Source organism: Hydra viridissima, unplaced genomic scaffold (assembly GCF_058129835.1).
Source record: "Hydra viridissima isolate aposymbiotic clone 2 unplaced genomic scaffold, HvirCarnegie_v1 scaffold_9, whole genome shotgun sequence".
Classification (NCBI taxonomy): Eukaryota; Metazoa; Cnidaria; class Hydrozoa; order Anthoathecata; family Hydridae; genus Hydra; species Hydra viridissima.
The window spans coordinates 11703806-11728833 of NW_028324308.1; the positions used below are offsets into that span (position 1 = coordinate 11703806).

Genomic DNA, 25028 nt, shown 5'->3' on the forward strand with positions numbered 1-25028 from the left:
TGAAGTGGGCTCGGCCAAATTGGTCAATTTGTGCGACGTCATATTAATGTCTGAGTAATTGATGCTCGAATAAGCCTTTCGAGTGTCCACGTACACTTTTGTAACAGCATCGTGAATAGTGGTTGGTTCTGCCAGGTTGATGATTTTGTGAGAATTTAAATCCAAATCTCCAGTAATGGTACTCGATCCGTCCGTTTTAATGCGCATGCTCGAGCTCACGTCGACGTAATTTTTTGTGGCGGCGTCATGAAGATTTGTCGGTTCATTCAAATTGATCGCTTTGTGAAAATTTCAATCCAAGTCTGCCGTTCCCACTGTAGTTCCGCCTGAAGCATGCGTGTCCACATAATTTTTCGTAGCAGCGTCATGAGAAGTGGTCGGTTCTGCCAAATTAATGATTTTGTGAGAATTAAAATCTGAAGTGATGGTGCTGTTTCCATCTGTTCTCACATACAGCTCACTTGATGTCACCAAATAAGGGTTGTATAAATACTTCCCCAACTCTGTCCTTCCAAACTTATCAATCATTTTACTTACTACAAAAAAATTTTTACCAAAGGGTGTCCATGATGCTTTGAACGTCAAACCCTTCATCCATCTTCTTTAGGACGTAAAGACACAAGTGACCGCAATAAGACGTGTCTCCAAACTGAACTCTCTCGCTGTTATAAAGAACTAGGCTTCTCAAATAGTCAACCAATTCGACAAGAGGAGGTTGAGCGTAAGAATCGAAACTATATTTTTTATCACCATCTTTATACCAACAGACCCAATGAAAACCATTCGTTCTCGAATCTCCCGTATTCACAATACCGCATTCTTTTCTTATTGGCTTTTTTGGCAACTCGTCTCTGACAAAAACACCTCGAAAGTTTTTTATTTTTAACTGTTTAGCAGCCTTTATCAATTGAAAGTTGGTTAAAGCCTCATTAGGCAAAATAATTCCTTCAACGTTGATCATTTTTAAATTTGTTTAAAAATTTAAAAATCACTTTGCACGTCTTCTAAATCAGTCAAGATGCTTTTAATAGGACAAGTCTTTACGACCAACACTTCTGAAACACTTACTTGAATACACTCTACCTTTGAGCCAATAAACACTCCCTCTATTTTTAAAGAAGCAAACACTTCGCATTTTTGATTAAGATACTCTAAAGGACTTTTATTCACTTCCATTTTACCATCCTCCTTCAAATAAAACATTGAACTTATTTTTATGTCTGACCCTTTTTCTTCGTATACAATTTACCAAAAAAAATAGGAAAACTGCCAGGCTTTGTTTTTAAAATAGACAAGTCTTCTGTTACTATCTTCTTTGATCTTCCACCTTTTTTCAACAAAGGACTCAACTCTTTCACTTGTTCGCGAAGGTATTTTGATATTTTTTCAGTCACCTCTGCAAATTTACTCCCCTCCTCGCTTAAAAGAGACATGAAATAACCTTTCAGATTCTTAGTCTCTAAATTCAAACTCTTAAACACTCCAAGAGAATGTAAAACAGGAGTGCGCAATACAACTGGACCTTTGCCTGAAGGGTACTCATAATACAACGGAACCTTTTGAAACTGAATTGGACTTGTTGCTGAATATATCTCACCCACTGATAATTTACTCTAATCAAAATTCTCGACAGTTAGATAATTCATCTTTTTATAAAGAAAAGAAAATTACTTAACTCATTTTTTAATCCGTGGAAAATTCTTCAAATTTTTTATTCTGCTCCTCGACTTTATTTATTTTTCTGCGAGTATACTCCAATATATCCTCTTTCACCATGCCGCTTTTTTCAAAACACACGTTATTCTCAACTCAAACTCTTCCGTTTTACAAATAATGGTAAAGTCCAAATCGTTTTCAAAACTATATATCTTGTAATGATACCTCTCCTCATATGGCGAATAAGAATATACCTCTTCATAATCTTCCGTCTTAAGATTACGGCTCAAACAAAACCATCATCTTACTCATTTTTAATGGGTCTGAAAAATTTATTTTTTTTCAGAGACTAGAAACAATTCTTATTCACTCATGAGTTAAACGAATCTGGATATCCCAACCATTTAACTAACGACTTGCTCTTTGTTTTGCGTATGATTTTTTCAATTCTAAATATGTCTTGATGGGTCTTTTACATTTCCTGCTCGTAAAAAGTACCTTGAATTTCTTCACCATTAGCGTCGGTGATTTTATACGTAGGAGAGTCTGTATACTGAACTTTTGACACGATAAAAACCTCTTCAGTCCATCTCGGCGTATACCCCTTTTCAAAATTAGACTTCTTTTTAGTAATCCTTACTTTATCACCTATGGAAAATTTTGGATCATTTCTTTCTGTTTGCGCCTTTCCATGCAGATTCATCCAAACCTTGCTCTTTTCTTCGCTGGCTTGACCTGGTGTCATTTTTATAGAAGAGTGCTTTGTGCTGTTGTAATTTTTCACCATTTCATCTAAAACGTCAATGAATTTATTGGTGTTGTTGGCTGAAAAGTATTTAAACATTCTCTCTTTCATCGTTCTGTTCCACCTCTCAACGACACAACTTTTTTCCTCGTTTTCAGTAGAATACAATTGCACACCCAGCGCTTTCACATGCTTGTTGTAATGTAATAACTTTTCCCGAGAAGCATTCGAGGTATCATCGTTGGAAAGTCTGGATGTGGAAAAACAACGTTGCTTCTCAATTTATTGCTTAGTCCGGGATGGCTCGATTACAACCGATTGCAAGTGTTTGGAAAATCTCTTTTTCAACCTGAATACAAAATACTCAAAAGGTCCTTCGAAAAAAAATTACCTAAAGAAATCATCCGAGAACTTTTCAACAATCAAAACAAAATTGAAGAGTTAAACTCCAGTCCTAAATGCGTCATTGAAGAAATTTCTAAAAATTGGGAAGGAAAAACAGACATTGAATGTCAATTCTTTGAAACTGCTGACGATGTGCCTGAGCCTGAAGATCTCGATTCGACTAAAAACAATTTAATGATCTTTGACGACTTGAAACTCACCAAGCAAAACAAATGCGAAAAATATTACATACGAGGAAGACACTCTAACGTAGACTGCTTTTATCTCGCTCAAAACTATTTCATGCTCCCTAGACAAACCATCAGAGAAAATGCTAATTTTATTTGTCTCTTTCCTCAAGACCAAAAAAATGTGGATCACCTTTACAGAGACCATGCTGCTGTTGACATGAATAAAGAAGAATTTAAAATGTTCTGCAAGTACTGCTGGTCTCAACCTCATGGGTTTGCTGTCATTGATTTGTCTTCTAAAAAGAACCAGGGAAAATACCGAAGCGGGTTTAGCGATTTTTATTTTCCAAACGTATAAAAAACATGTCCGGATTTTATTTTATCGTTAAATCTAAAAAAGAAGCTTCTACCGTAGACAGCAGCGTTATTAGAACCTACTTTGACGTTCCCATTGATCTTGGAACTGAAAAAAAGTATGAAATGGCCTTAGTCTGGCTTGAAACTTATTGCAGCTACCCCAACATTACCTCGAAAAATAACGTCTTTAGATATAGTCCTAACCTAGGATCGACCAGTTATACCATCTACATCGAAGAAGGCGCTTACGAAATTAACGAAATCAACGATTACTTGCAAAAAGAAATGAAAAAGCAAACTGGAACTTTATACAGAGCAGATGGAGTCGTTCTTGGAGCAAGTGATACTACTTTAAGGTCTACTCTCACTTTTGGAAAACCTGGAACAAACACTCAACATTGGGTCGACTTTAACGTAAACAACAGCTTAGCCTCACTTCTCGGTTTTGATAGGAAAGAATACACTTACGTTGAGAAAAAAAAAGATCCTGTTGACCCTAATAAAGTCACCAGTGTTATCGATTTTACGAATCTGAAAGCATTTTTAGAATTGAAGAACTTACCGTCATTAGAGTTACCAACAACATTATCGGTTCATCCTATTTAGATGGAAAATCGACCAATGATATTTATTCCTTCTACCCTGATGCTCCTCCTCGATACAAAATTAGCGAAAAACCTTTTCATCTCATCTATCTACCCATTGCTGTTAACAAAATTTCAAGAATGGAAACGCAACTTATTGATCAACATGGAGATTTAATCGACTTTAAAGGAGAAGACATCATTATTCGATTTCATGTTAGAGAACGAATTTCTTCTGTGCTGCAAGATTTATATACAAACTGCTGTCGATCGATAAAAATTTTTTTTCTTTTCTTTAAAAAATGAGCGGTTATCAAAACATCAAACTGAACATCTCACAAGGAAAAGCTGAAAAAATTAAAAAAGCAATGCATGATAAAACTGATGCTAGCATTAAACTCACTCATAAAGACTTAAATGGTGAACATGTTCTCGCTGTCACAAACTCGCAATTGAAAAAAATTAAAAAAGCATACAGCAATGGAAAAGGAGTCACTCTTAAACTCAGCAAAAGACAAATCGCATACAACTCTAAAGTGGAAGGAGGATTAATTGGAGCTCTTTTACCTTTATTAGGAATGATTGGAACTACTCTCGCCACACGAGTCTTTCCTGCTCTTGCTACTGGACTTCTTGCAAGTGTTGGATCTTCTGCAGGTTCAGCTATGGTTGATAAAATCGCAGGACGAGGAATTGTTTACATGAGCAAAAATGGAAAAGGAGTAAAACTCGCTGCTGCAGGTTCTGGTTTATATTTAAGACCTTGGACTAAAAACAAACCCATTTACGGAGATGGGTTCTTTATTAAAAAAGCATTCCATTCTTAGGAGCTATTCTATAAACTTCTTTTAAAACGTTTTTAAATGTTTTTAAAGAAAATAGACTTTTATTACTCCAATTTTTCCAGTAGACATGAACATAAGCGGATTATCCTTCTCCACAAAAACATCCAACACATCTGAAAACAAAACAATCTTTGATATTCGATACAATTGTTCCAACTTATACACGCTATGAACTTTCATCTTATCTGACAAATCCTCTACTCCAAATCTAAAAAAATATCTTGAGTGTTCATCGAAAAAAATAAAAACCCTTTATCTCTTGTTACGCTAAATTCAGAAATAGGCTTAATCATCCTACACATGTCGCTAAATCTCGAAACTGAAATTCTTCTTTTCGACTCTGCATCATACGGAAAACAATCAAGAAAAAACACATTTTGAACACTCTCTGTTGCCACCTTAATGCTATACTCAAAATTATCTAAAGACTTAACATCAATAATTAAACTTCCAGGGTTGAAAATCGATAAAGTCACTGAACTCTTACTCTTCATCGTTTTAAATATATATATGGCTCTCAATACCAATATACAAAGGCTCGTCAAAATTAAACACGTACTCGTCAAACTGGTCTGCTGAAAGATTAACTTCGAACATTAAATTAATGATTGTTTTTGATTTTAAATGAATCTCTTCCTTACTAATGTTTAAGATCACCATCTTCATATTATAAAACAAAAGATCAAACATGCCTTTCAAGTCACCAGCACACTTTGTTCTCGCAATAAACATTTTTTTAATATTTAAATTGATTTTATTTAAGTCAATTTTTTCTAATTTCAAAAAAACTTGGATGGACTTTTACTCCCACTTTTTAATTATTATTTATTATTTAATTTTTATTTAATTATTTAAAAAGGTATGATTTACTTAGAGAGTTTCTTCTTTAACTAAATTATTACAAAAATGTTTATTTATTTTTAACTTACTTGGACTTTTTTACGCCTTGTCCCAGAACTCTCATTTCTCTACTACTTGCGTTTTATTTGAAACTTATTGCCAAACTTTGACTATTTAAAAAAAATTATGATTTTGTCAGAATGGTTTTTTTTTTATAGCTATCAACAAAATTTGAAGTTTTATATTCAAAACAAGAGTTAAAAGTTGGGAACTTTATGTCCATGCCAATGGCTAAAATATCTTTTCGACGAAAATTAATAGAAAGTAAATTGTCAGTTTTTGATGGGATCAAAGCTTGAACTTTTGAACCAGTCGCTCATCAGTTGTATTAAAACTGTTATTTCAAATGTATTGTCAACCATAACATTAAATTCTTAATTTTACTCATTGAATATTGTTAAAAATTCTTGACAAATGCTCATTCCAATTAGATAATTAATATCGGTTTGAATTGAATTTTTTCCAATAATCAAAATTTTTACGGAAATTGAAGTTTTCTTTGAAAATGCGCATTCGTCGAATCAAATATTATACTAAGGAGATTTTTTTTACTTGTTGAAATTTCCAGTGTGTTATAAAATTTTTGCTACTACGTTTTTTTTTACTCCCCAGTAAAAATCTCATAAAACCTTAACGGTCATCATGAGGTATTTCTCCCCAAGTAAGAATATTTTGCGGCAAAATGTATTCTGCGACTGCGTTGTATTTTGTCGTCACTTTTAATCGCTAAAAAGTTGTGGTTTCTTGAAAAGCAATAAAGAAGCGATTCCATTTTGTACGAATAAAATTAACATTTTCTCTTTTAGATGTTTAAATGGATTGTTATATTAAAAATTTAACGCCGCATACTGAATTAGTTGACGTTTGTATTTTTTTAAAAGACAAAATATATTCAAAAACATTACTAAATGGTGGTGATAAATCGAATTTTCGAAGAAAAACAAAGCTATCCATAATTAAGAATAATGAATTGTATCATCTAGGTAAATCTGGCAATAAGTTAAACAATTTATATATTTATAGTTGTTTATACTACTTATATTTGTATTGTTACCAATTGTGTGATACTAGCTTAATTTGACCTGCACTTTTGTTGTGTGGTGCAGTTTTTAACTTAAAAAAATTCAAAATTTTTGAAATTAAAAACGGTCATACCTACCCAATGTCCTACCAAACCATACCTACCAAACCATACCTACCAAACCATACCTACCAAACCATACCTACCAAACCATAACGGTCATACCTACCCAAAATTGTTTACACAAGAATAATGTCACAGATTTTTTAGTTTTATCAATATAAGTTTCAACCTCTAATCATTTGCTGAAATAATTTACAAGTACATTCAGATTTTTATAACATATTAGGGGAACTTGGGTTAAGATGACGAATGAGGCAAGATGAAAACATTATCTTGCCTCATTCTTCTTATCTTCAAAACTCAACTAAATATGAATTCTAACTGTAATTAAGAGGGAAGTAGATTACATCTACTAGATTTATTTATGCTTTCTTTGTCAATATTATTTTCGGAATCAAAGATAATTGTTAAAAAGGTTTTTCCTATATAAATCAAAAAAAAAAAAAAATAAATCCACTTGTATTTGATTTATTTCATCATTACATCATCAGCCAAAGGTAAGCAAAAATTTCTCATTCAGTTTGCTCAATTTGGAAGCCATACAAGTAGTATTAAGCTATGATAACTTATTTATGTAGAGTTCTGAGTCATTTTGAAGATTAAGTAGCCTAGGGGCAAAATGAACAGGGCAAGATGACTCGTTTGGCCTTTCGCCAAAGTACATGTTTTACCATAAACCTGTAATGTAATAACTTTTGTGTAGCTTAGTCATTATTACATTGCTTTATTATGCATTAAAATACTTTGTTTGACATTTGCTTTATTTTGTTGTGTTGGAATTTGCTATGAACTGATTAGTAGACTTTTTTTTGCATAGCCCTATATATGTATATATGGTTTGATTGTTTAAAAAATTACATAACCGTTTGTATTACATATCTTATTAACTGGAATTTATGATATCGTGTTATTTGAGAAGGTAATGGTATAATAAAATTTCCCAGCAAACAAAAAGACGTCTTTTAGTCGTCTTAAAGATGTCTTTTCAAGATGGAAAAAGACGTCTTAAAGATGTCTTAAAAAGGTCTTTTATTAAACAATTTATACAACATATAGTCATATATACATATACACAATAAAAAAGAATATTTCTTCTTAGTTTTTTTTGTACAATACTGTCCAATTTGCTGTTTAATTTCAACATTTGAAACCTTTTCAAATCTTCTCTTTACAACTTCTAAAAATCAAATAAAGCATCATGTAGGATATATTTATCAAATATACTGGAAATAAATTTAACTTAACATAGATTTTTAACTAAATTAAAAGTATTAGAATTAAAATTTAAAAAAAAAAAAGATTAGAATTAAAAGAATAATTTAAACTTATTTTAGATTACCTTCTATTAAGTCATACAGTTTTGTTGATAATAAACCAATCTTTCCACCAGAACCTTTTAAGTTGAGCTGTGTCAACAGGTTATTTGTAAATAATCTAAAAAACATACCGAATGAATAATAAAATTTATGAAAAATATTAAACAATTTATAATTATTGATTTCCATAATTACTATACATAAAAAGTAAATTTGCCACAAACAAATACGAAATATGATTGCTATACAAAATATAATAAAAAAACCTATTCATGACCAATCTTGTTAGTTGTTTAAAATCTTCTGCACCTAAAAGACTGAGCTGTTTAACCTAAATAAAAGTTTGGCAAAATAATTATACAAAAATAACTATTTTCACTATTAATTTATATGGATTATAAAGTTTTTACATATGCATAAATATTTACCAAATCAAGTCGAACACAATCATCCTCTAAAATTTTGATAAAATCCTCATACTCTGCAATAGTGTCTAACTTCTTGATTTCAAAATTACTAATGGGTTGTTTGTTTAAAGCTAAAATGAGCTCCTGGTTTTCAAGAACCTTTAAAACCATCTTGAACATCATGTGCTGGTATTCTAAATTATATAAAGAAATGAAAAAAGAAATATATAGAATGCAAAACATTTAATACATTTTCAAAATTATCTACAACTAATATTCTTATACCTAAAAAAAAAGCCAAATGTGATTACAAACACACTCCACATTTTACTTACTGCAAATAAAAAAATCAAGTAAATGTTAAAGAGCTTACTTCCAACTTCCATAGGAAACTCATTTTTAAGTAACTTCTCGGGTCCAAGCACTTCAATCATGATTTTTTCTTGTATGTCTGTTTTCTGAAGCTTTTTGTTTGGTTCTGATGTATGAGGTATAGCTAAAGCAAAAAAAAAAATTATATATATAAATAAAGTTATTTTTTTAATCTACAACAGATCTTTTTTAAAAATTTTTGGTACTTTGTTATTATTAATACATTTTTTTCTTATTTGAATGCCTGTCCAAGGCTGAGGCTTTAGCTCCTTGAGACCACAAAAGGTGAGGGGTAAGAGGAAAGGGGAACTTACAATTTTTCAGTTTGGAGTCTATAAAAAAAAAAGGCCATTGCTACTTGAAGCGCAATGCGCTTTATACAGCCATAAGCTGCTCGGAGCGCAATACTTTGTACGCATGCGCTAATTTTTCTTTTTTTCTTTTAAAATCTTGTTGATATTAACCCTATCCTTATCTCTATCCCTATCCCTATCCCTATCCCTATCCCTATCCCTATCCCTATCCCTATCCCTATCCCTATCCCTATCCCTATCCCTATCCCTATCATTATCCCTATCATTATCCCTAACCCTAACCCTAACCGCCTATCTAACCAGCTTTATTGTGAAATGTAAATTGCACTATTATAATAAAATAATTGCGCACGCATGTACATTATTGCGCTCTGAGTAGCTTATGGCTATGTAGAGCGCATTGTGCTCTACGAAGACACTTTGAAAAAAAAATTATATACAAAAAAAAATTTTGATTGTTCCATTTCATTTGATTGTGAAGGTAAAAAGAAGTGAGGCAAAGATAAAGTTAACAATAAAAGAATATTCCAACTTTAATGAACAAAAAAAAAAAGTAGAAAATTCAAAAGTAATACATACATAGTGCACCAGAATATGAAGGTGATTGTTCCTCTGTTGTTGAATAAAGAGGTAAAAAAGTGTCAGCTAAAAATAAAAATTCAGTAATATTGTAGATTAAAAATATATAGTGTAGATTAAAAATATATAAATTTTGAAAAAATTGAAAATTAAGAGACAAAGTGTACCAGAACACAGATTAGATTGTTTGAAAGTAGATCCAGATAAGAAATTAGAGTCAAAAGATCTTTTTAATGGTTTTTTTCAAAACAGATTTAAAAACTGGCTATAATATATATAAATATATATATATATATATATATATATATATATATATATATATATATATATATATATATATATATATATATATATATATATATATATATATATATATATATATATATATATATATGTATATGTATACACACACACACAGGGTTGTGTGAAAATTTCATACCACTCTCAAATTTGATTTTAACAAGTTTATATTTGTCCCATATTTCATCCACATCCCATTCATCTTTAACAGCTCTATGATAAGATACAGGCCAGAATAATATATCTGGCTAATATATATTACAGCTACAGGCCAGAATAATATTACAGCTGCAGGCCAGAATAATATTTTTTTATCTGTATCTATCCACCTTCTAAGCACAACATCTTCTATTTCCTCAAAGCTCTCTATCCAAACAGTTCTTGCCTAAATTATGGTGTAAAACTAAATCATGAAAAAAAAGAAATTTTTTAATATCAACAAAAACCTTATAATAAGTTGGAATAACAGAAATAAAAAATAAGTAGCAATAAAAAAAGACAACTGTCCTTTAATTTAAAAAACTTACAAAGGAATGAAAAGGAACAAAAAAAACCATTAGGTTAATAATTATGGTGATAATGACAAGGTAGAACACTAATTTGTTTAAAAAAACAGACAAATAAAACAAAAAAAGGTATTAAAAACAGCATTAAAATAACTGTGTGGGCAGTTTAAAATCTGTTTAATATTTTATATCTTCAAGATACTTTACTTCATCACTAACTATTAAAAAGGTAGTTTTAATAAATTTTTTAAATAATAAAGAAATGAAACAATGTTATAAAAAATTAAATCTCTGAGATAATTGTTTTTTTAATTTTACTTTTTTAGCTCTTTAACTTTAATTCTTCATTACCTCTTTAATTTTATTTTTTCATTTACTGATTTTTACTTAAAAAGTGATTTTTTTAAATTTCAAAAAATGTCAAATAATTGCATTTAAATACATTTTAAAATAAAGCAAATATAATTTCAATTAAAGATTATCTTTTTATACAAAAATATAAACTGTCAAAAACAAATAAAATAAAGTTATATATATATATATATATATATATATATATATATATATATATATATATATATATATATATATATCAAACTTTGGATACAAGATGCAAATTAATAAAACATAATAAATATAAAACATTTAATCAAAAGAAATTTGAATTTAAAAACCTTTCAATTAATGTTCTATTTCATGCAATAAAAGAAAGCGTGCAAGACCTCCCTTCCAAGGTAGAACAACAACCTTTCAGCAAAGACTTTCCATTTTTAACTTAACCACTTTTACTCTAATTTCATCAATACTTGGTATGAAGAAAATCTGAAAGGTTTTAGACTGAATAGGTTGTGTATATAAATCATTTTGTAAATCAAGTCTAAATATTCTACATTTAAAAAATCCTAATGACAATTTCTCATCAACAAAACAAAATTGATTTTCTCCTATGTAAAAACATGAATTATTCAGTTTCACTGAATAATTTTTCACTTTTAGCTTTCGAGATTTTGTATTTAACAAAGATTGTAGACTTTGATACTGCTTGGCTATTTGAACAACAGGACTCTTTGAGTTTTTTTGAGAATTAAACTCCTCAGTTAATCTTGGAGTTGATGGGTTGTTATCAATAAAAACCACACTATGTTCCTCATAAACTCCATTAACTTGGCATCGTTCACAGAAGTACTATCCTGTATGACCTTGCATACATTTAAGAAAAGAGTGAGAAGGTGCATCACATATGAATGCTTTAAGTGTAACATCAATTTTTTATCATTATACTATAAACCTTCACCACTTAACAATAAAGATTCTTTGAGAAAATCATTGAGAAAAACATCCAAGCAGTCTGGTTTACCATCACCACAGAAAAGTGCTATGATAAAAATATAGTTCTCTATTAGACCAAGTATTGGCCATAATTGAAGATTAAAAGATTTGAAAAGAGGTAGCCCATCAACATTAATAGTAATAGATAACCCAGTACATTGAGAATCATTTTTTAAATTCAAAAAATTAAGTACGCATAAGTTCCACCACACTTCCTCTCTACTGTAATAATTTTAGAGGGTTTTAAAAGGGTTCTTGAATCTTTTGGTAACTCTGAATGACCATGTTTTTTAAGAATACTCAAAAGCTCGTTTAATTGGTTTTGAGAACTTTTGCTTTTCGAAGACCACATTGCCAAATCTTCTGATAATGTTTCTGTTGTCAAAAGTGGTGCTGCATTACAACATTCAAAATTCTCATAATTATAACTCGAAGACTTACTGTTTTCTCCGCATTCTTTAAAAGCATCATTTAGAGCTTTACAAGGATTTTCAGGCTCAGCCTGAGAAGCATTAAATTCAGGATTCAAATTCGATGTACTATCATTAATATCTTCATCTTCAAATGTCATTATAAAATTCAACATACTTTTATTTAAGCGACGACGCTTCATTCGATTTTCAGTTTCCATAATGATACTTATATAAAACTTTTTGCTAGAGTAATGATTTGGAGAATTAATATTGGTCGAGATAAAACTTTATATTAAAAATTTCACATCTTTAAAAGACACGAGGTTTATTCATGCCGAAAGTCTTTTTAAAAACATCTATAAGACTACTAAAAGAAGTCTTTTTGTTTGCTAGAATAAAGGTCTGCGTCTCGGAATCGTTTTTTCGAAATGAACCGGGAAGCGTAACGAGACTTAGCAATACTAAACTATTTTAAGATTTTTTCCAGGCGAAAAATCTCCTTAAGTTCTCAACCGCTCCATTAAGAAAAGACGACTTTCCATCCCAGATTGTGTTATAAAGCGCAAGTCAAGCCAGGCAAGACTGAGTCAGTGTCTGAAGTACAAATCCAGAGATCCAAAGCAACTTCGAGGTGACTTGGAAATTATTAAACTTCTGGCAAGGATGAATCTTCCATTCAGCTTTGTTGAGGCGAGACCTTTCAAGGAGTTTATGCACTACTTAGATCCAAAGCTGAAAATCAAGGCTGCCACAACTTATTCTAGGTACAAGCTGCCTTTGTTGTATGACAATGTCAAGACGGCTGTGTACTTCTCTGCAGGAGGAAACATAGTCACACACAAAAGGACCAAGCTTCAGCCGGAAAATGTTGAAAAGTTGCTCTATATCCAATAGAACTATGACTTTGTTCAAATCAAGTCTTGAAAACTGACCTCAGAAGATGACAAACATCCTGGTAGGGCATTCACAAAAATTCTAAAGAGAGATCTTAACTTTATCTTTGCCTTTAGTAAAATCTTAAATTTTGCCACTTCCATTTATTGCTTCTATGTTTTTTGTTTTAACTTTAAACTTTTAAGTTCTATTCAAACTGAAAATTTACTAAGTTTAAAAAAATTTTGTAAATTTCCTTCCAGATTTGTTGTCTCAAGAGAGTAATCAAGTCAATGTTGTTGAATCAGATGATGTGGTTGAGATTCAGCTTAATCCAAGACTGCCAAGTCAGCCGATGTCACGAGCAAGTACGGCCTCCTCTAGAATCTCTACTGCTACAACATCTCATGTACCAGGTATTACACCACTAATCACCAGTTCAAGGAGTTCTGCTCCAGCTCCTTTTGCTGGACCATCCAAAGCTCCAACTGATGCACCTTCAACTAGTGACACAAGTAAATGAATTGTTTGACAAAGTTTGTAATTAAAAACTTTTATTTATTGCCAATAAAATTTAATTAATGTACAGTACAACAATCACAAATAAAATAAATGAAACACATGCAAATTTTCATTTCAATTTTTATTTGTCTTGTTAAGTCTCGGTAAACAGTTTAATTACGATAAAGTAACCAAAACAATTGTAATGGCCGAGCCCCCCAGCAGAATACTAAATTTCACATTAAGGATTAACTAGTATGTCTCGTTATGTCTCGTTATGTCTCGTTATGTCCCGTTAAAAAGATAAAAATTCCGGGAAATTGTGAAGCTCCTATTTTGTCCGGGACATCTCGTCTCGTCTCGGTATCGTCCCGGATTTCGAGTGAAAATTGAAAATTGTCTCGATATTTATCGCTAATCGGGACAAAGCTTTTAGGATCATCTCGTCTCGTCTCGATTTAAAAAAATAACGAGACGCAGACCCTTAGTTATTACATTCTGAAACAAAAGTGGTAATGTACTTTACCATTGATACCTAAAGGTTTTTGAATATGTTCTGTGGTTGAATTGATGCCTATGCGGCCAGATAATGCATATGCCTAATTGGAAATATCATTAGCATCATTAAAAAATTTAATTATGTGGTGTTGCTCTTCTTTACACCAAATAACTTTTCTCTGAAAAATATATACCTTATAGATTTACCCAGACGATGCAACGTAAAAGTCGCAAAATAAGTTTGTACATAAAAAATACAGTAAAAATTTAGTATGAGATTTTTACTGAGTAAAAAAAACGTGAGAGCAAAAATCTCTTACTTTTACCGTTATGATTAAGTCTTACTGCTGTTAAATCTTAAAAGTAAACTTTTTTTAAAAAAGCGTCTCAAGACGATGGAATTTTCATTGTTCGAAATTTTTTTATTCATTAAGATTCGAGTAATAAGCAGTAGTATTTTTTATTATTTTTTTAAATTAACCTTTTAATTAAAAAAGAATGATAAAAAAATACTATTGCTTACTACTCGAATTATGGTTTTTTTTAATTAACCTTTTTTTCCTGAGAATTTGATTAAGATGATTTAAGCTTTATGTAGAGAAAAATGCAAAACACACGAGTTAAAAAATATTTTTTGATTTTAAATAACAGATGGAAACGCAAAGTGTGCGCAAAAACCAGCAAAGTGTGCGCCAAAGCCAGCAAATTCTTACCGGAAATGTTTCTCATCTCAGAAACCATTTGCATTCAAAACACAAGGATATTGCTATACAACTAGGAACTTTGGAAAGGAGAAGAGTTCGAAATAACAATCATAATGAGGGTAATGGTGAAGAAAATACTGTTTTCGTTTCGCGTAAAAAAGTTAAATTTGACTTCAATATAAACGATACAGTTAGAGACTTCATAAAATCGATTCTGATGAAAAATTTGCTTACGACAGTCGCTGATGGCATGCGGAAGAATGAGATGATTAGAAAGGCCCTTCAAGCTTTTTGTGTGAGATGGAATCGTCAGAAAGCAAAAGAATTTATTCTTAAAGCTCCTAACTAAATTTATGAAATTATTGCAAAGGATATAGAAAATGTATATCCATTAATAATGTTTGACTCAGCTTCTCGTCTCAATGCAAATGTTTTTTCTGCTAGTATTCAGTATACAAAAGATGAAAAAATTGCACAATCGAACTTTGGGAATGCTCACTCAGCACGGACGGCAACTTGGAGCGGTTTCAGAATATTTACAATCAGAGTAATTAGCTGATCAGCTAATTACTCTGATTGCGAAAGTAAGGAAAGGGGCAGATGATATTTACTCAACTTGTTCAGATCAAAGCTTCTGATGCTATCAGAGAAATGCAAAATCAAATGATCATTTGTAATGAATTTGTTGAGGAAGCACAACAGTTTGATTTTGAAGATTTCGATCTGCTTGACCGAGTTAATTATGAAGAAGAACTTGTAGAAAATTCTGAAGATAGAGACGATAGGATCGAAAGGCTATCACATACTCAAGAACAAGAGAGAAAGATAACTGTGTTAGAAAACAATATTGGTTCAATCTGTACCAAAATGTTTTGTGGAGCGCATTTTTGCCAATTAGCTGCAAAAGACGTAACAGAGCCGTTTGAAGCGACTCTTGCTGAAATAAGGAAAGTTATAAGAAATACACAAGCGCCTAAATAGGATGCAGTATTCGCAGATCTCAAGAGATCACCCAAAGAAATTGCTCCGAGATGGAGTAGTTCTTATATTATAGTATCAGACATGTTTGAAAAACTAAATAAAAATTTTTATATCACAGCCATTTTAACGATAATTCTATTCTGAAAAATAACTGACTTTATGTGTTAGAATTCTGTCAAATACTTTTCTAACACAAAATCAAAAAGAATTTTGTTATAAAAATATTTTTTTTGTCATTCGACTATAAAAAGGTTTTCAGAATTCGATTCTTTCAATTGACGTCAAAAAAAAATTTTTCGACTAAAAGAAAATGTGAAATGTTCAGTTTTTCATACAAATTTTATTTTATCAATTAAATCTTGATTATTTTTCTCCAACATGATAGTGTCTAAGAAATCATTTGAAATGCGAGTACGTTGATGGTTATAAACCAAAGAGAACCCAGAGAAATCACGTTCAACTTTTACGCTGGAGAACACTGCACAGTAAATTACTTGCGAGATTTCATAGAGCCGATTCCATTTTGTTTTCTAGTTTTCCTTTCAGTAAGCAAGAATGTTGAATTCAACGTCTAATGCCACTCGTGGTTCATTAAGAGTCCATTTTAAAATTAATTAACGAATATCTTGATCTGATTCTAAAGCTGCATTAGCAACACCTTGTCTGGTTCCTCCTCCAGTTTATTCAATGAAATGGCGAACTTTTTCAGCATCAACTTCTTCTGAGTTTATCAGAATCATTTCTTCAGAAGCATTTGATGAATATGACGCATTTGATTTTATGGATTCTTCTGTTAGCTAGCTGCCAAGGATGTAACGTAAATGTTTGAAGATGCATTGAATGAGATCAGAAAAGTTGCTATCGAATCCAAAAAAGTAGCATGTATTCAAACATTTTAAATTCTATAAAAGCCTCGTATAGATATTGAAGCACCCTCGAATTCCACTTTTTTGATGATACACTGCGACCATTTTTTATAAAAGCATGTGGACTATGTCCTAAAAACGTACTTAACTTTATTTTTATAATGTATTTCAATAAATTATAAATAAAGTATCAAAAAATAATGAAAGTTATCAAAAAATTATATCAAATTTGAAAATCGGTCAATCATAAATGAATTAAATTCAAAAGATAACTGACTATTTTCTATAGACGCAGTTCACATTTTTTAACAAAACTATCCAAAAAAAATGTTTTTGTCACATTTTAGTACTCGATTGGACCTCCTTTGCGCTCAATTACTTGATAAATTCGTTTTGGCATACTTCCCACCAAGTTTTCCAGCACTTTTGGCTCCATATCCTCCCAGCATTCTGATACCGCTTCTTTTAGCTCTGCCACAGTGTTATATTGCTTCTGGTCAGCATAGATACGTCTTACAATGATTCCCCAGATGTTTACAACAGGATTCAAATCTAGACTGCGAGCAGGCCACCACATTTGCTCGATTTTTTTAGCTTCAAACCAAGCTTTAGTCTCGTTACTAGTGTGAATGCTGACGTTGTCTTGTTGGAAAACAAACTTTTTGCGTCGATATTTGTTTTGAAATGGAATCAAACATAATTTTAGCACATCAATGTATTCAGAACTTTTCATTTTGCAAGATGAAAATGCTAAATTTAACTTTCCTGTTGCACAAAACCCAAGCCAAACCATCAAAGATCCACTTCAGATATGACATATATATATATATATATATATATATAAATATATATATATATATATATATATATAATATATATATATATATATATATATATATATATATATATATATATATATATATATATATATATATATATATATATATATTTTAAATGACGACATCTTGTATGAGAGTTGAATAAATTTGATATATGAACTTCAATAAATACGAATTCTCTCAATACTAATTTTTTATTTTATCTAAGAAATTTTCGCTAGGTTATTGATACTAGCATCTTCAGCTTTAATTACAAATTGATAATAAATTAAATTACAAACAAACTTTAACGGTAACGTCACTTTTTAATGGCTTCTTTAAACTTTGCTTTAATTGGGCTTCTTTAATATTACGTAGGTATAAAAAATATGGCGTCCAGAATTTCGTTTTTACATATTGACCATCATCTAAATTCATACCTCCATTTTTAGGTCCGCAGTTGTTGAATTGAATTTCGATTGCCTCTCGAACTTTTCTTTCAAATTTTTTGGGTTCTACTTTTAGCGTCTTTACTTGATCCCATTTTATATTACGTGAACATTTAATTTTATGATGGCCAATTGCATATTGTTCTAATTTTTCTTCAAAAACATTTTTTTGGTGTTGTTTTGTTCTTGTTGCTATTTTCATTTTTGTTTCGCCGATGTATTTTTGTTTACACTCGCATTCTATTAGGTATACTCCGGGATGGCTATTTGATGGTAGTTTAGTTTTGTTGCGCGAAGTTAGCAAAGATTTAAGATTTGCACTGGATTTAAAGACTGCCCTGTAACCTGCTTTCCTAAAGATTTTTCGAAGTTTTGGTGATAATATTGGGATCCACGGTAGTGATATAGCTGGCATTTTTGCTTCGTTGTTAGATAAAACTATTTCATTATTTGAGTGTCGTTTTTTTATAACAATATTTGCAAGGTCTTGTAATTTCTTCTTTTCGTATCCATTTTCAGCAAACACATTTATTAGGAAATCGATTTCTTTATTTAAAAATTTTTTAGAGCAAATTGATAAAGCTCTATGAATAAATCCTTTAAATATTCCTTCTAAGATTTTTGGATCGTGGTTTGAATTGGGCTTAACCTGAATATTTGTTATTGCTTTTTTTCGATGTATGTTGAAATCATATTTACCTTTTTGGTTATTTGTTATTTGGATGTCTAAAAAATTTAATCTTTTGTTTTCATCTTCCAATTCAATTGTGTATTTGATGGCATGATGTTGACTGTTTAATATTTGTTGAAAACGGATGGCATTATTTTTATTTGTAAATCTTGCATGGCTATCATCTACGTACCTGAAAAACGATTTTATTTCTAACGGTGGATTAGAATGAAGCGCAATGTTGATTGCTTTATTTTCAAAAAATTGCAGGAAACCTTCCGCAAGTACTACCATGAGTGAAAGTCCTATTGGACCTGAATCTACAAGTTCGTGAATTTCTTCATTCCATAAAAAATAACATTTATATAAACACAGTTCTATTAGTGATTTTATTTCTGAAACGCTTAGTTTTGTTAGTTTATTTAAATTTGGGAAGTGCTCTAACATATCAAGAAGAATTTTTTTTTTTCTTAAATCTAAATATCGTCTGATCAAAAAATTTAATATCTTGAAAAATATAAATTTAAAAGAAAAAGCTGAGACTCCTTCATTTCTTAAAGATGTTGTACTAAACCTATGTGAAACGGAAATACCTGAAAACCACAGAAATCTTTTAGAACTAGGACCTAAATTTGTTCCAACTATACAAAATATACCCTATTTAGACATTATTTCAGTAACAGAATCCACTGCGTTAAAACTAGAGTATTGCAACAAAATTGAGAGTTCACAAGACTTACGCAGAAACGTGTTGAGGCAACTTAAAATGCTTAAACCACAAAAAAACAATAACTTAAATTATAAACAGAGGGAAGCATTAAAACAAATAAAAGAGGACAGAAACATTGATATATACTCTTTTGATAAAGGAGCAGGTTTTGTTAGAATAGAACACAACAAAGCCATTGACAAAATTCGTCAAGAGATTGGCAAAACAAAGATAATTAAAGAGGACCCTACCATTACATTTGCTACTAAAATTAGAACTTACCTATCAAAATTGAATAAAAAAGGGCGATTTACCAAAAAAGAATATGAAAGTCTTTACCCAAGCGACCCAGTACCGCCACGTATGTATGGTGTAATTAAAGCGCACAAACCGGAAAAATCCTACCCTATGCGATTAGTAGTTTCGACCATCGGGACACCAAGTTATGGAATATCACAATATCTAGTAAATATATTTATACCAATCTTAGATAAAAACATAACAAAGTTAAAAAATTCGTCAACTTTTGTAAAAACAGCTAAACTCTGGAATATATCAAATGATGAAATACAGGTATCTTATGACGTTGTCAATTTATATCCATCAATTCCTCTGGGAGAGGCTACAAAAATTGTAAATATGTAATATGTAATAACATATGGTCAATATGTAAAAACGAAATTCTGGACGCCATATTTTTTATACCTACGTAATATTAAAGAAGCCCAATTAAAGCAAAGTTTAAAGAAGCCATTAAAAAGTGACGTTACCGTTAAAGTTTGTTTGTAATTTAATTTATTATCAATTTGTAATTAAAGCTGAAGATGCTAGTATCAATAACCTAGCGAAAATTTCTTAGATAAAATAAAAAATTAGTATTGAGAGAATTCGTATTTATTGAAGTTCATATATCAAATTTATTCAACTCTCATACAAGATGTCGTCATTTAATATATATATATATATATATATATATATATATATATATATATATATATATATATATATATATGTATGAATGCATAAGTTTATACAAGTTGTATATGTATATAATATATATGAAACATATGTGTATTTATTTATGTATTATATATTATGTATATATACATGTATGTTATATGTATAATATGTATAAATTTATATATATAAATTTAAACATAATATACATATAAGATACATGTATAGATAAATAATATGTAATACATAAATATATGTACATATATATACATACGTCTCATATATATTATATCCATATACAACTTATGTAAACTTATCTTTATCATAAAACTTTTGTTTTCATTTATTGTTACGCTGTTATATAAAATAAACGTCCATTATTTTAGGAAAACCTAGAAAAGTGCGTAAAATTAACAAAACCTGCAGCTAATTTATGATTCAACTGACGCTAAGCAATTTGATGTAACTTACCCCATAGGCATCATAATTACTCTAATCATTACATATAATTATTTATATTAAAAAAATCTATTTTTTTTAGCTTTTTGTGTTTGAAAAAGATTTTTTTAACTTACCATTACTTTTTTATGGTCATATACCTCAAGGTTTAAAGTAAAACCCAAAAAAACTTCAAAAACGAAATTTAGAATTTTACATCGAAAGAAAAAAAATATCAATAACTTTTGAAATTTTTATTTAATAACTGTAAGTTTTTTACAACCGACGTGTTAAAGTTATAGCTTTACTATTTAAGAAAAATTTAAGAAAAATATATAAAAATCATTCTTTAACCGCAATGTTGCAACTTCCCCTGTTGCAACTAGCCCTGGTCTCCCCTACAATCCTTTACATTTTAACAGTATTATTATTTTTAAGATCCCATTCATGACACAATTTTCTATCGAAGTGAAGCAATAGTTTCTTACCGATTAAAACATTTTTATAACTATTTCTAATTTCTGGCCCTTTGCTTTTGATGGTATGAAATCTTTTTCAGTGGGTTCCAGATTTTGACAAAACAATATCTTCTAAATTACGCCCTGCATGCTTCAGAATTGAAGAAAGAATTGCTATGTGAATTGCTTAACCAAGATGAAATCTTGTAGCAGCTTCACTTGTCTTTCTCGATTTCTCGATTCTCCTTTGGTAAATCATGTCAATATCCTCAGTTGTATACATTTTTTCTAGGCAACTTTTAGTCGGTTAAGAATTCAATGTCATCTTTAATTGCATCAGGTGATCTGTTGCGTTCAGCTTTGACGTCAAAAAGTTCATTTGAAGTTTTTTTATAGTCGGTTTCGAGAATCGAAAGATTCTCTTTTGAAGAGAAGTTAAAAAAAAAAAAAAAAGACAATTTACATATTTAAAACTTTAAAAGACGTTGACGGTTAAAATTTAAAAAAATTATTTATTGTAAACATAGTGAGAAAATCTTAATTTTTAAGATCTATTTGCTTTCTCCATTTTTTATTGAGCTTTTCAATCTTATCTCTAATGGTCCAACTTTTCACCAAGAAGTCTTTTTGAAAACCCTCTCTGCACTAGATATTTACTACTTCTTTGACAAGATAATCTTTAACAGCTGTCTCAAATTTTGCACCAGGGAGGTGACATATTAGCTGATACCCTCCTTTCTGCATAGAGTTAATATTTGATTTATTGATTTATAATAATAATATGGCAATATCTTCTCAAAATGTCACCATTTGTTTGCAACTGATATTTGGGAAGCTCTAAAATTGGTCTGTTCAAAAGATACAATGGTCTCTTAAAGTTTTCTACCACGTTGTTAAATTTTTTTTCCAGTTTATTCTTCTGCATTGTTTACTTCCATATTACTATTTATTCATATATCTAAAAAACATAAACTTTATTGTTATATTGATTTAACTGATGTATTTTATATATCATCTGTAGTAGTATTAAAAATCATACTTGCTTATCAATAAATTCAAAATAAATGAGAAAGAGGTGGAAATATCATTTACGTGAAAAACCATATAAAAAATCCAAAAATGCCTGTTTTTCAGTTTCTACACCTAATACTTCTAAGGGTACTTAAACCTTTAAATTTGGTAAAATTGGTTATTTTTATGCATATAACCAGGATATATTTTGAACTTAAATTTTTTTTTGGGACACCCTAATGATAACTTATAAATTCCATGGATTCATCATTTTTCAATTTGAAAAACTTTCAACAAATTAACGTATCAAGTTTCTTAAATTATACTTTTCAATTATTTTTTGAAAAGAAAAGGCAACAAAAAATGGTTTGACGCAAATTAAAAACATTAGCATTTGATATTTATATCTCTCAAGTTGGCGAGCTTCAATTTCATTTTTAAATATAAAACTCACCTCTTTCCCGAGAAAACGAACGAGCGTTGCATAATCCAAAAGATTTAGGAAAGGGTTGAGATAAAATGTTGAGTAAAACGTTTGTATAAAAAGACTGAACTAGAAATGGGTTGAGAAAATTTAAGATAAATTTTCCCCAGTTCTCACTTAAGTATAATCTAAACCTAAACTCTTTAAAAAGCTACGTAATCTCTATAGCGATAGTGTCTTTTTCTCACTTTGCATGCATAAAATTTAGGTGCAACGAAATTATAATATTGTTAAAACATTAATTTGATGAAAATATTAGTTAAAAGTTTATTGAATAGCATTTCTTTTTAACTTTTTGAAATTGAAAACATGTACCGTAGGGTGGAGCTTATTTTAGCAAAAAAAATTTTTTTTAAACTTTGATGGTCCTATCCTTTTCAGTTGTTACTTTCAAGTAGAAAATACTCCCATAAAAATTTCAGCAAAAAATATTTATAAAAAGGGGTAGCTCAAGTGCTCCAAAGTTTAGAACGTTTTGAAAAATTTGACAGATTAAGAATAAATTAACGATTATTTTTCATTTCTTGTTACATCACAGTAATCATTAAATGTTACAATTTTTGTCAATCATTGATTAAACATAAACAAATTTAATAAGTTTATTAATTTCACAAATTATATTTTTGAGATAATACAACTTCACGTTGTTCGAGTATTGTGTAAAATACGCAATTATTGTCATGTTATGCAATATAAAGTTTTTGATTAAAAATTTGAACTTTAAAATTGATTAACAATAGCTCTTGAGTTTAAATGTTCTACTCTTTTGCTGGCTTCTTTGCGATTAATAAGTCCACTATACACATGATCGTTTACCACTTTCAACAACTTTACCATCTCTGCTGCTTGTTTGAAATCGTCACGTTCATTCCGTTAATCAGGAATAACATTTGGAAATCCATCTGGTAAATCCATCATTGAAAAGAATTTTATAGATTTGGCAGTTACAAAATTTTCCAAATTCTTATCTTTTAATACATCCATTGGAACACTGAGCCTTTTGGTGTGATCTTGTTCCAAATCTTCGTTCTGATGGCACTCGCCATCAGTCGTTTTGTGGTTGAACTGACCTGATCATCAAAGAATACTAAACCCACAAGTTCAGGCTACAAATACCATAAATGATTGGATAGCTTGATTGATGTAGCTTTCGCAATTGCGGGATGGATGGTCGAGTACTTCAGCAAAGATTTCATCAACATCAAATTGCTGTATGGAGCATTTGCAGCTAGTGGGGCTGTAATCCATATTTTCAGGTATACACGAACCGTAAATACACAAGCATCACGTAATCCCAGTTGTTCTGTCAGTGTTAATTTGAATTGATGTCTGAACATCCAGATTTTCAAACTGTAAATCACCTTCGACATCCAACGTGCATGATGCATGGCTCCGGGGCTCATAAAATGAATTCCTCTTTCAGGTACGGCACCGAGAAAGATAATGACGAGTTCCAAAAACTCCAATCTCTAGGTTGACTTTGTTGAGGATTCTTGTTACAAAGTTCGATTGTGCTCTCTCGAATATCTTCCACTAGATCAGCAACATCACTTGCCATTCCAGGTTCATATCTGTCGGTGTCAATTAATCCCCATTTCTCTTGAAATCTCTTAAAGAGAAGAAACTCTGGAGCAGATGCTGACCCCATGCATACTTGGAATACGACACCAATGATGAGTTCCATAATATGATGTCAGCATGCAAAGTACAGAAGCTCCATGCTAAGCTTTTGCTACAGAAGAACACATGCACCAGCAATTCTGCCTGTGTTGGAACATGTCGTATCAAAACACATTGCTCGGATGCTATTAGTTATATTCCAATCTTCAATTGCCCCAAAGACGGCAGAAGCTTGAGCCTCCCCTGTTCCAGATAATAGCTTGGCAACAGTTAAAAATTGAGAAACACCTTTTAAACCGCCAAAAACCAAGACTGGCAAACAATCCACCTTTTCTTTGCCAGTCTAATGAGGCATGAGTTTGCCGTCCCAATATATATCCAAAGGAATTTGAACACGAAACTCTGCTTTTAAACTTTCTGATCTCTGGGCTCGATGCCTGATCCTCCATTTGTTGACGCCTGAAATCCAGTTTCCTTTTTCTTTCGGCTGACCTTTTTTCTTTCATTGTCAAAGTTAGATCAAATCCGGGCATTGATCCTCGCTTTCCTTTCTCCCACTGTGCAAACAAGAAGTCTTTGTCTTTTTGAATGTTAATCATGTTTACAGCATTAGCATGAGCCAAATCATATAAATCATCCAATCTGGAGA

General features: G+C 30.7%; 1 protein-coding gene across 2 annotated transcripts; it reads right to left on the reverse strand.

Moving 5' to 3' along the window:
* Positions 1-7818: 7818 nt before the first annotated feature.
* Positions 7819-10548, reverse strand: LOC149884054 (uncharacterized). 2 transcript variants are annotated; one of them, XM_090098101.1, is made up of 7 exons: positions 10424-10548; positions 9795-9860; positions 8903-9025; positions 8551-8723; positions 8389-8453; positions 8146-8240; positions 7819-7983 (listed from the first exon to the last, which is right to left on the reverse strand). In XM_090098101.1, the coding sequence occupies exons 1-7, from the start codon at positions 10437-10439 to the stop codon at positions 7823-7825; spliced, it is 699 nt and encodes a 232-aa protein (XP_089954227.1). In that variant the 5' UTR covers positions 10440-10548; the 3' UTR covers positions 7819-7822. The 2 variants fall into 2 exon arrangements, with proteins under 2 accessions (XP_089954227.1, XP_089954228.1); XM_090098102.1 differs by having other exon boundaries at positions 10234-10497.
* Positions 10549-25028: the final 14480 nt, after the last annotated feature.